The 13,239-nt window shown below is 34.5% G+C and overlaps 1 protein-coding gene across 1 annotated transcript in view; it reads left to right on the top strand.

The window, feature by feature from the left end:
- The window catches only part of LOC113680377 (plexin-A4), a 34,695-nt gene that overhangs the window by 3,967 nt on the left and 17,489 nt on the right, over positions 1-13,239 (top strand). Inside the window, exons 2-18 of the mRNA XM_027197400.2 lie at positions 668-1,835; positions 2,313-2,510; positions 3,549-3,674; positions 4,066-4,166; positions 4,538-4,664; positions 5,373-5,526; positions 6,070-6,166; positions 7,138-7,249; positions 7,662-7,778; positions 8,724-8,825; positions 9,414-9,507; positions 10,893-11,080; positions 11,377-11,528; positions 11,712-11,814; positions 12,215-12,357; positions 12,686-12,874; positions 13,122-13,227. Of these exons, the coding sequence (XP_027053201.2) occupies positions 693-1,835; positions 2,313-2,510; positions 3,549-3,674; positions 4,066-4,166; positions 4,538-4,664; positions 5,373-5,526; positions 6,070-6,166; positions 7,138-7,249; positions 7,662-7,778; positions 8,724-8,825; positions 9,414-9,507; positions 10,893-11,080; positions 11,377-11,528; positions 11,712-11,814; positions 12,215-12,357; positions 12,686-12,874; positions 13,122-13,227 (3,252 nt within the window). The 5' untranslated portion in view covers positions 668-692. The remainder of the gene's footprint in view (positions 1-667; positions 1,836-2,312; positions 2,511-3,548; positions 3,675-4,065; positions 4,167-4,537; positions 4,665-5,372; positions 5,527-6,069; positions 6,167-7,137; positions 7,250-7,661; positions 7,779-8,723; positions 8,826-9,413; positions 9,508-10,892; positions 11,081-11,376; positions 11,529-11,711; positions 11,815-12,214; positions 12,358-12,685; positions 12,875-13,121; positions 13,228-13,239) is intronic.

Genomic DNA, 13,239 nt, shown 5'->3' with positions numbered 1-13,239 from the left:
TTCACCAATGTTCACCAGTATTTTTTTACTAAATATCAAAATCAAGCATTCAAAAATGGATCATGGAAATTAAACAGTTCCATGATAAATGATGAAATTAGTTCAGATTACTTACAATCAATTCCATGATAATATTGTGATGCACACGACAAGAGATTCAAATGGGAGCCAATAAGTTGGGAATTACAACTACAAGCATCACTATTCAATTTTTGAAAAACAAAGCAGAAAAAAAAAAGATCACTTACTGAGTGTAGAAAAGCATCTGGAGGAAATTGATAATCTGGATGGATTTACTTGTATTAAAATTTTAATCAGTTATTTGAATTATTGAAGCTGTAGAAATTGTTTCTTTTTTACTCTGTGTAAGGTACATGCAGACTGGTGACCACATTAAATGGACAACTGTTTTGTTAACTGAAACATTCCATTATGAGTCACATTGTATCTAATATATGAATGATTCAAAAAGGGGTTTATATCTCGGGAAATGTTACACACATCCTGTAAAAAGAAGTGTTTAACTCAGTTTTTGTTAGTCTGGTTATGTTTGTTTTGCCTTGTAGAATCTAGTTCAGGTGGTCAACATTTTTCTGCTTTTGAGGAAAGTTACAGAATGTAGGTCATGTCCAGGTCAACAGTTAATCCCATTCTTCTCTCTTTTTAGATACTGGCCCAAACATTTGTTTCCAATGGCCATGGTAAAATACAGCATATGGATTTTTCACATTTCAGTTCTCCTTTTTATTGCCACTAAGTATGCAGTGGCAAATCTCAACAGGAAAGATTTACCAGTATCTGAAGTGCTTAATAACATGGCTTTTGACAATGTCACAAAAAATATCTTCATTGGAGGCGATAATGTGCTGTTGAAAGCATCAGAAAATTTAGGAGCACTCAAAAGACAAGTGACTGGGCCCAATCTGGACTTTGTAGATTGTTATCATGACTTTGGCCAAACTTGTGCTGGAAAGGTTACAACAAATATAAACAAACTACTGCTGATAGACAGTAGTAAAAGACATCTAATAGTCTGTGGTAGCTTCAATCATGGAGTTTGTCAGATACGAAGTTTAGACTCATTAAAATTACAAACAAATGGGACAGTTTATGTGGTGTCTAGAACACCCTTACAAGCAGCAGCATTGATAACACCAGCTGGGAAACGTTCAGGAACACGTGCACTTTATGTTGCAACTTCTTGGGACAAGGAATACTTTACATCTTCAGATTTGCAGTATATTACCCCAGCTGTATCAACCCGTATAATTGATGATTTGAATCACCTCTTTGATCCTGCTAAGGATGCTATCGCAGCTAATAGCTATCTTCAGTACAGAGAAAATGTAGTATATCATGCAAAATTTATTTATGCATTTTCAGCAGGTATTTTCAATTACTTTGTGTCTGTGCAGCAGACTGTTGAATCATTTACAAAGGACTGTAAACGTGGATGTTCAACCAAGCAATCAAAATTCAAGACATTTATAGTTCGCCTCTGCCAGGAGGATGAAGTCTATTCATCATACATGGAATTGCCACTTGACTGCAAAGGGTCAAATGGAACATCCTTCAACATAGCACAGTCAGCTTATCTTACAAAAGCTGGTGATGGCCTTGCAGTTGATGCATCTACAGATGTGCTAGTTGTTACTTTTTTCAAGGTTGACAAAGGTTGGAGTGGACCTTCGCAATACTCTGCAGTCTGTACATATTCAGTAAAAGAAATCAAGGCAACTCTGGTGTCTAACCTACAGAACTGTGTGAATAATGCTAATGATGAAGAGATTGGTCTTCCATGGGCCGGTGGTAAAGTTAGAAAATGTGACGATGAGGTAAATAATGGGTGCCATAATTTATCAATTAGAAAGTAGGTTATAGAAATTTACACATATTCCAGATGAAGGAATTCTTCATGAGTCATGTTATTTTTTAGTGTGTGACAGAGACTAAGAAGGGGAAATCAACTGATCCCCCCTACACTGGAACACATGAATTTGTCCTTTTCCTTAATGGGTTAAAAATCTTTATTGTAGATAAGGTAAATGGGTATTCTAATTTCATATTACATAATACATAAGGTGAGTAACAGTTATTGTAATGCTTCAAAGCCCTGTCATGCTTTTTGCTCAATTGTTAAACTTTCTTGCTCTAGAGGTGAACCAAGTCTTACTCATTTTGTTTTTTCATTTGTTCTGAACACATGTTAAGTGAATCAATAACACTAGATTTAACTGCATTCACAAAAATTCAAGATCAAGAGACCAGTATGAGCCTCTGTTTGAAATTGTTTTTATTCTAATTTTTGATAGAAATCAAATCCAAGAATAAGCGAGAATTTCTGTCCAACTAGCATTTCATTTGGCTATCATCCATTTCGTGGAAAAACTCCTTTGACTAAAAGACCTGTGATGCAATATGAGAAAGGAATGCTAACTGCTGTTGCTGCAATGCCATATTACAATCATACAGTTATTTTTGTGGGAACCCATGGTGGTCAGCTTCTTAAGGTAATGAAGTTTATTGTCAATAATAAATTACACTGTAGAAAACAAGCTTCTTTATAAGGTGGATTTAAAAAGCAACAGCAAAGCTGTCTCTGCATTTGATAGAGAAATTCTTCAAGGATTTTATAATAATTGCCATGTTAAGGTGGAGGGGGAGGGGCAGTTTATCATGAGGACTTATTCAAGGAGAGCCACTTATTCATCATCAGAAGAAGAATTGCTTCCACTATTCAATCATGTTCACTGCATGGCAGCAACTTGCTTATAGACAAACAAAATGCACTGTAATCACCAAAAACAACAAGGACATGGCTATACTACCAGCCAACAAAGGATTAGTTACTGTTGGCATGGACAGAACTGACTATCACAACAAAATGAATGCACTAGTAAACAACAAACAAACCTATGCAGAATTTAAGGGTGACCTGACTCCTGCACTTCAACCCAAACTCAACAGTAACCTAGTGACACTCAAGAAGATGAGGCTATTGACACTCATTGCTACTACTGACTAAAATAGTCAAATTGTGCTGGCATAATACAAAGGACTTGTTCATGACAGTGACATTAACGACTAATCAAAAATGATCAATCACAATGGTCACTCTGCTTGAGTCTTACAACCAAAAGCCTCATGGTAAAAATGGCAAGTCATTTTATACAAACCAGACTTTAAACATTTGACAGACAACAACTATTCTGTCATCAGTCACCACTATCCACAACAGTCCATTTTAGGAATACACTCACCTAGACAACCAGACTACACTATCACAACCCTATTGCACCTTACAGTGATATGCCCAGTATTTCTTGTGTTTTTTTCCATATTTTTTACCCTGTGGTTCTTGTTTCTTAATTTTCTGATCAGTCAATTTGACAAATTTTCATCAATTGAATGGAAACTTGTTCCACAAGTGAAGGCTTCCTTTACAAACAGTAACTGTTATAGATATAATTGTTGTTATGGAATTTAGAAGACACTGCTGAGCTTAAGAATGAAAAATTTGATATTGCTTTGTTACATTTACTCAAAAGTTGTCTGTGGAAGATGGACAACAGGAAGTGGAACCTTACAGTGAGTTGAAAATCAGCTCTGATGAAGTGCGTCAGATCATAGTAACCAGTGACCAGCAACACTTGTACATCCTTAGTAAACACAAGGTACAGTGTTGCTAAATACTATGTGTTTGTCTGCATTTTGTAACCATGGATGCAAATGTCCCTTATAGAAATCAATGAGTAATATGAAAGATGTCAAATATTATTTTCAGAAATCTTGTGAAACTTTTATGTACTTATTTTTAAAGAATTAGAGTAGGTGTTTAGAAATGGTGAACACTGTTTTCTGCTTCATATTTAATTTGTAGCCATCCAATAAGCCTGATCCACATGTCTGACTTTGCTTCATATGTAATTGGTAAAATTTTTCCAAAAACATCCTTACTTTTCTTGTTCAAAATGATGCAGCACATAATTGATCAAGTACTTGAAGTACCTCTTACAAGGCCGGTAATGATATTGATTCTGTGAATTAAATTTTATTTTACTGAAGGTGACACAATTACCTGTTGAAGACTGCGGTGCTTCAAAATCTTGTGATAAGTGCACAAAACCAAATAACCCATTCTGTGGTTGGTGTACATTTTATAAGAGGTAATTTGCATGTATCTTGAGGGAGGTTGAAAACTTGTATTGTTTGCATGTATCTAGAATGAGGTTGAAAACTTGTGTTATTACTGCAATTTTCAATGTTTCTTTTTGGTTTCTCTCTTAAATAGACATACTTTTTGACCTGCAGTTCATAAACTTGCATTAATTAGTTGCACTGCAAGTTTGGAAGGGCATAGGGGTTACAGATGTGCTGCCTGTGTTGTAAATAGGAAACTGATAAGAATCTATATTGGGGATGGATGGTACACTTATCCTTGCATAGGATATTGCAATGAAAATATGAATTTGAAAATTGGAAAATTTGATGAGTTCCCTGTTTTCACAAAAACTTGTCATCTGTTGTTCTTTTAAAGATGTTCTCAGAAGACTAGCTGCCCTAGCTCTGATGCACATCCATTGCGATATGTGACGAACTCATCTAACTGTCCAGCATTTGCTTCTATCAGCCCTAAACAAGTTCCCTATGGTCCAAGTATTGAAGTGTGTGAAACAACTTTCACAGTTCTTTTATAATTATTATACTTTTATAATTATTATAAGAGGGTGCTGTATCAATGTTTGGTGATTTTTAATTCACAATGTGTTTTTTCAAGTTATGATTCAGACAAAGATTACTTTTTAAAACATGTAGTATTGGATTAATTTTCATTCATGAATGAGAACATTTGTAAAGTTTCTTTGTCTCATATGTGTACAATGTAGTTCAACATTTAAAACTAAGACAGACATTTGTTTGGCTGCTGTAAATGTATATGCATCTAACTCAGTTAACATGGACAAGAATAGCACAACTCAACTCATGACACTTTCTTCATAGAGCTTTTCACTAGGCACTTATTCAAGCCTTCAATCTTATTTTATGACCTAATGATGAAATGAAAGGTCTTGCCTGTATTCTTGGCTGAAGAGCCATCCCATATTCCCTGGACTTCTGAATAGCACTTTTATTGAGTTTCTCAGGAAGAGGAAAGAAAATAACCACATTTTTATATAATCCACTCTTACATTCATCATTGTCTGGGATGCCTGGTCACATGCTTCGCATTGAACAGTGATTTAGACATGTAATCAACTTCAAAACTTCTCAAAATTATCAATTGTGCTTACTTGCCATAATTTCTGCAAACCATCATTCATCCAATGATAAATGTGAATAAAATTGAAATGTCTTGTTATTTGCTTAATCAGCTGACCATAAGGGTATCCAATGTACCATCATTAGCAGGATTGAAGTGTTTTGTACATGGTAAAGAACATAGCACAACAACTGTGGGCCCAGGAAATGAACTGAAATGTCGAACACCACCTGAGAAAGATTTGCCAAGCATTACAAGTGATAACGGTATATATTTATTATACGCTTTAAAATAATTGATTCATGGCAAAACAACTCACTACTCCAACCTGAGCCAACCAATTCTTAAGAGAATCCCATTTTTAAACCAAACAATTGGTCAGAGTTCCTCCAATTTTAATCTATATTATTGCTCAAACATGTCAATGACATACATTTTTAAGTCTTTTGTTTTAACTTTTCTGTCTTCACTCATAGGAGAAAGGAGATAATAAGTGTAAATTTTAAACTGCTCAAAGCAAGCCAAGGAAAAGTTTATCCTGCTTGCTTAACAGTATTTTCCTCTAGCTAATTACAGCCAAATCAAGGGAAAAACATTTAGTGACAGAATTAGTAATTATGAAAGTAATATTTTTAAAAATAATTGACTTGTTTGCTTGGTGGAAACAAATATTCCCTTTACTCTTAGTAAATATTCCCTTTACTCTTAGTACTCTTGACTGAGGAAGATTTGTGTAAGCTAATTGTTTAATCTATTCCTACGCAATTCTGTGTAGATTTGGCAGTAAACATATTGTTCTTTACCACAAGGTGATGTATTCATAGATCTTGCCCTCTTCTCCACTGAGTCCCAGCTGGTATTCCTTGTTGAAAAGCTAGCATTTTACAGCTGTCCTGCAATTAAGGGGTGAGTATGTTTTCCAACATATACTGCCTATTTCAGGATCATTCTTTTTCATGTTCTAGCTTATTATGCATAACAAGGTAATATGTTTTTCCATATTGATTTCATCAACAATATGAGACATAAAACAATGAAAAATGCACATGCCAGCATTTATGTTGTGTAATAAGGTAATAAGGGAAAAAATGGAAGTGGTAGTAATACACGGTGTATTTTTCAAAGTGCTACTCAGTATTGACACTAGACTCACAGCCTTACATGCATCTACAGAGGTTGATTTCACTTCTTTGGCCAAGAACTTTACAGCAAGAAATTGAACTGTTGGTGCTTTTAGTTGTTTGTACTCTGAAATTAAAATATATACTGTCAGTAGTAGCTGCAGAAATTTTGTACAAGGAGTTTCTGCACATTTGCGGGTTGGGTCTATCTAAGGATTTAAGGATTATTTGGTGAGTTCATTTTTAAGTTTTCTCCTCTTCAAGTGTTATGCATATTTTAACTGGTTTGTACAACTGCTGGTGAGTGCACTGTTTTGCCTTTGACATGCATGATCTCCCTGTGTGCTAACTTCCATCTTATGAATAAATCTTTATAAAATTGTATGTGCCAGCATGATTGCCACTACATGAATTTTTTCTTTGGCTTCATTCAAGCAATTAAGTAAGCTACTGAGTGTCCTTATGTTATTAGTTAGACTAGTAGTCTTTCAGTTGGTACATTTTCATAAAATATATTTAATCCTAGAAGTAATAAATTTCACATCCATCTGGAGGAGTCAGTGCCAAATGCATTTATAATGGGCAATATTATAATAATATTGACAGATTGTGTTGCCTGAATGCTGGGGTTATTATCTCAACAATTTTTACCTTATTTGCTTGTGCATTCCATACACCGAATAAAATTTTGGCTTCTCTTGTGTACATTATGCACATGAAAATGTTGTTATTTAACTACAATTTCATCTGATTTAGGTGCATAAATTGTGCAGAAGGAAATTACACATGCAAATGGTGCACATATCGTGGGATATGCACCAGCAATGGGGATGTGGACTGTCCTGGGGAATTTATAATGCCTCTACAGGTATCTGTCAATACTTCACAGTGTATTAACCTGACCAGAGCAAGAAACATGTCTTACATGGTCTCGGTACTGTTCCTCAAATAAATTTTTGGGAAAATTTGTAGTGTTGGTGCTACAATTATACTTTTCTTTGTAGTTACCCATTCCTCTTCGACAAAAATAGGGGATATGGAGGAAAGAGGAGAGAGACAGCCTTGGTTGGGAGAGTAGTGGCAACTGTTCAATTTTAGTAATTTAGTTGGCTTCCATCATCTATCAATGTTCTCTTACGGTTATGTTTTGACAAAAAGTCTATAAATTGAGAATTGTGCAATTGAATTACCAAACAACATAGTGTAATGGTTGTACCTGCTTGCTGAAATTACATGTAAATTGTGGTTGTCAATTTACAAACATGTTGTGCTGTCTATAGGATCGTGTTGCTGATTCAAATGGTTGCCCCCAAATAATAGCTGACAAGCCAGTTCTTGTTCCTGCACAAGTCAATACCAACTTTACTGTGCCTGCTAAAAATCTTCCTCTGGAAAAGGTGGTGTTGTAGTATGCATGACACTTAACACTATAAATTGTAAATAGTTAATTATGTCAAATGCTCAAATATGAGTGGTTCTTAAAAGCTCTTATTTGTGGCTTAATCAAAACTATAGCAAAATAATCAAACTTTATTGGTTATAACCAGCCTGATTTTAGCAGAATAGGACAGTGCAGGCGTCATGCTTGCACTTGGATGGTAATTATTTAATTAGACAGTGTGTGTCATATGTGCATGCTGTTTTCACACATTTCAGTGTTATCTGTTGGTTTTTTTTGGTATGAAAATGTATAACTGAAGGCTAGTTTGTCTTTTATTTTGCCATTGTCTTGGTAACAGGATTTCTTGTCATCCAATTCTGTCTTCAATCACACTTGAGATTAACAAATTGAACTCCCACTTCATGGTCATCTCATTTTTTAGATTATTTGTATAATCAGGCCAAATTGGACTCCATTCAGTACTGTTACCAATGCTAAGAATAATTTTACGGTATGCAAGATTAGGTTAACACCAAAAAAGTGTGCCTTTAAACTTGACTTTTGGTGATCTTTTATAAACTGTTTGTTTTCATGGTGACTTTGTAACTACTTGTTGGTTTATTGTGGTTATAGTTAAATATTTTAGCTGGTGGGTTGACTTTAACTTCAATATATCCAGGGGTGTTTGTGGGTAGGCTGGTGACATTTTGACTCAATAACTATTTGCAGGTTGAATTTGACTATAAAATTGCTTTGTGTGGGTTGACTGTGGCTTTACTTATAAATGTTTGTGGGTTGACTGTGACTATGAATTATAAACCATTGTTTGCAGAATGTAAGTTTGTAAATACTGGTGTGTTAAACGTCTGTGGGTTGAGTGTGACTATAAAACCGATGTTTGTGGAATGACTGGCCATATCACTCTTTGCCTGATAATTTTCTTTTTGATTTCTGTGGATAGAATGGTGCCTCTTACAAATGTGTTGTAACAGTTGATGGATCAAGGAAAACATCAGATGCCAAACGAATTAGTGATACAGAGTTGGTGTGCTCTCCTATGGAAGTATGTATAGCTATTAAAGTTGTTAAATTGTATCTAATAGTAAATTCAAATTGCTTAAAAGTCAAAATCTATGAACTGTACTTTGGAATTAAAAAACCTTCACTTCATTGCACTTCAGTAACTGGTTTCTTACCCTAAATTACTTGAGTGCCGATTGCTGAGTAATAAATTTTTAAATGATTACTGGTACATGTAAATTCTGGGTGAAATGGTAGAAAAAACATTTCTTTGAAGAAGAAGGTTATAAAAAAAGAGAAAGAAAGGAAATTAAAGACTTGCTACCATTAGGGATCAATCCTCAGTCAAGAGGAGGAGTGCTTTTCATTTTGAAAGTTTGCAGAGCATGTTACTGTTGAGAATGTGCTTTGGCAAGTGGACCTTACGGATACAACATGAATTTTTTTATCCAAAAGTTTGAAAATACCAACTCAAGTCAGTTCAGTGGCCTTGACATCTGAGCCCAGCATAATTCATTTTCCAAGTTCTGAGGCTGGCAGCCACTCTGATTTCTTCTAGTCTTTCAAGCATTTTTTTTAAAGAATCAGCAGAAGAAATAAAAAGACACCCAACCTATTTTTTATTTTTAAGTATAAGTACAGTGCATCCAACAAGAAACAGGAGGTGAAATTGGAAGTGATCTTCAGGAATTCAGATGTCCTGCACACACCAAATACTTTCAAAGGTACTGCTTGTAAAGCTGCATTTTTTTAATTTGGTGTAGAATGCATGCCAGGAATAATTTATTGAGTGACTGTGTTTTTCTGAGTATTAGATATTGTTCTCTGAACTTCATCCTAATAATGTCAATAAAGATAATGGAATTGAAATTCCTGAAGTGTGGATGTCCATGATCAGAAACCATAACAGGCAATCAGTAGCAGAGCAGACTTCTGTGGGAATAACATGTAATACTTAGAATAGGAATGAGGATCAAAATGCACAAATGACAGTGCACAAAAAACCCACCAATGACAACCAAGGTGCTACAAATAAACAAATTTTTTTCCTTGTTGTGTGATGAGGACTAGCAGCATAGCAGTTGAAAAGTTGCAATTAGTACATGATTGATTAGCCTGACTCATACTCTGTGAGACAAACAATTAAATGTTCATTTAAAAGAATAATTGTAGTAATTGATCCGGGTTATTATTTGAAATGACATTCATGTACAGCACATGGTACTTGCAATATAATAATTAAAAATAATTGCCATTAAATTTCAAGTTACTTAAAATGTGGGAAGTACTTCACTTTCAAGTTTTTAAAACTTACAGTCTTTGTTACGTTCATCTGCTAATTTTGCAAAATGCAATACCATCTTAACTTTTAAAGTTATCTACAGTACTTCAAATTCATAAAGGGGAAGTGATGGAGAACCATGATAATTGTTCTCTCATGTATTTTGATGAAAGGTTGCTATTCTACTATTTCTATACATTGGCTGCTTTTGATTCTGTATCACACCATGCTCTAACCATTCTGACAATAATCAATGTGTAATGTTTGAAATTAGGATAGCTTTTGAATTTTGTCTTTGGGAGCTATATGTGATAGGTTTCTCAAAGGAAACTGTAAATTTGGATAAACACTTCAATTGAACTAAGAAAGCTAAAAGTTATTTGTTTGTTTCCTTGTTTAAATTCTTGAAACCAATTTAAAAGTGTGTATTGTGAAACCTGTTTCTTGAAGCTGAGTAAAAGTTTAAAAAGTTGTTCATTTGTAAGATAATCCTTTGACTTACTTAATTTGCTTTTTTATGAAATAAATGCATCATTAAATGCAAACAAGATGGAAACCAAGTGTGTGCTAAAAGGAGAGAATTTAAGCCCAGGACTGATCAATACCAAAAAAAGTGTAGATGGGGACCACCTCAAAAAGTGTTCGTGTTTTAATTGATTTGTATTCAGCAAAGAACTTGCATGTACTGCTTCTAATTCTCTCTACTAAATATGCAACTTCAAAGTTTTGTTTACCTTTGGCGCAAATTATGTTAAGCACTTAAAAGATTTTGACAGTTAGATCAATTGCTGAACATAATTGTAAAGTATATCTATATTTTCTATTTAGTGTATCTGTACAAGTGTTGGGTATCCATAAAAGACTGTAGCAGCTGTCACGTGGAAAATGATAAAAATTTTCAATGTGGGTGGTGCAACTTTGGTGTCCCAAAGTGTGTTGTACAAAAAGCTTGTGGAGATACAGGAGCATGGATTCCACCTACATCACTGTGCCTTACAAGACCCAAAATATCCAAGGTATAACATTTAATTTAATTTTATCATAACTTCTACCATCTGAATCAATGTGATTTTTCTTTTATCTTGTATCTTTTGTTGAATTCCATAAATTTCGTGTGGAATATTTTTTGGGGTTTCTTTGTTTAGTAGGAAGCAATGTAATTGGGTAAAAAACAATTATTATGAGCAGAAGCAAAATCTTTCTGTCATATTTTGTTTTTCTTTCTTATCACCATTTCATGGGGACCTTTTCTTTGATTTCATAGAGAAATGCTGTAATGGGTTCTGCTGTACTTTTTGTAACATGTTTTTAGGTATGGCCATTAACTGGTCCAGTGACTGGGGGAACAGAGATTGAAATTCATGGATCTGACCTGGGAAAAACGTTTAATGACATAAAAGACTTTGTTCGGGTGGCAAACATTAAATGTTATCCTGATGAAACTAAATATCAACCCTCCAAAAGGTAAATAACTGAAATGTCTATTCAAACTAAACAAATCTTTTGTTTCTGAAACTATCATGTGCCTTGTAGTCTTTTGGACACTTAACATGCCTCATAACGCCTGGCATTATTCAATATTTGTTTTGATTAAAAGAAATAATGTTGACTTTGCTTGAATGCTTTATGCTTATTTTCTTTTTGCAGTATTTTCTGTAACACTTCAAATACTATTGGACCTTTGAGTGGTCCAGTTTCTGTGTCAGTCAGTAAAATCAAAGGAGAATCAAAGCAGCTTTTTTCCTATCAGGTATGTTGGAAAAAATTCTGGTTTTTCTTTTGTGCTCTAGCCACTTCCTGCCTGCTTTTCAACAAAATGGAACACAGTCAATGCACTGCTTTCAATTTTCGAAACAAACTTGGAACACAAATGTCTATTAAGTTAAGTGCACACAATCTTGCCTTGTCGACAAGTTATCTCTCCTTACTGTAGAAACCTATGAAAAATGTGTCGCTGGGTTAAGAGCTGGCATTGGTGACTAGAAATCCCTGAAATAAGTGTCCAATTTTGTCAATATAGATGTTTATGTTTAGTTGCATGTTTTTACATACATGCTTAGTTGCATGTTCTTACTTTTGTACTGCTTTACATGTATGGGCTATTCTTAATTGCTTTTTCATGTATAAGAAATGTTTCCATTCACCTGTAGATCCCAGAGCCAATGGATTTTAATCCCAAGAAGGGTCCCAGATCTGGAGGCACGACTGTAAAAATCACTGGTCTGAAAATGAATACTGGCAGACACATTACAGCTACAGTTGCTGGCCGAAAGTGTGTTGTTGACAGAGATAAGTAAGTTTCTTCCATTCACTTTTAGGAACATTGTAAGAACAATTGTTCAGTTTTTCAAGTTTTTTGTTTGCACAGAATTGAATACTTTATTTTTAGATATTTAAAGTACAAGCCTCCCAACCTTACTGTGTGTGACTTTGGGGTTTAAAGTCATTAATTTGAATACCTAATGAATTAGGATTTAATTTTAAGCATAAGTGTGTGCCTTATAAAATGGAAAAACTTACAATTTTACCAAAGTAGTTGTAAACAGAGACATAATTTTATGATAGTGTATTTAAAAAGTTTTAATTAAATTAACTTTGACTGAAATGGTCCATGTCAATAGGGTGACCAATGACAGCGTATCATGTACAGTTAGCAGTACATTTAGTCGAAGAAAAAGAAGTGCAGTAAATGCAAGTACAGGTGTCACAGTGTCATTTGATGGTTTTACTCCAAGCGGTCCGAGGGGAATATTTGTATTTACTCCTGATCCTACAGTTACATCTATTGAGCCAGATGAAGTTTTTTTTGGGTAAGTTTTCATGTGGCAGAGAAAGATCACCTATTACTTACTTTTTGAATAAAACCACTTTTGAGTATACTCAGTTCATACTTACATCATTTCTGTGGTAAAATTTACTTCATATGTTGGCCACAGTATCATGCATTGTTGGGCCATGTCTTCTCCTTTTTCTTTGATCTTCAAGACCAAACCCAAAGCATGCAATTCAAGCATCTCTTTCAAGAAGTGCTGAATTCCAAATCTTTTCTACTTATAGTGGAGGTCTGATGTTACGTATCACTGGCACCAATTTGGACACCATTCAGAAACCAAGAATGTATCTCACATATTTTTCACCCAATGGAACTACTAAATTGATTCAGGTAAAAGCTCCT

Source organism: Pocillopora damicornis, chromosome 13, assembly GCF_964200805.1.
Source record: "Pocillopora damicornis chromosome 13, jaPocDami1.2, whole genome shotgun sequence".
In the NCBI taxonomy this organism is placed as follows: Eukaryota; Metazoa; Cnidaria; class Anthozoa; order Scleractinia; family Pocilloporidae; genus Pocillopora; species Pocillopora damicornis.
This window is presented reverse-complemented; position numbering and strand designations above follow the sequence as displayed.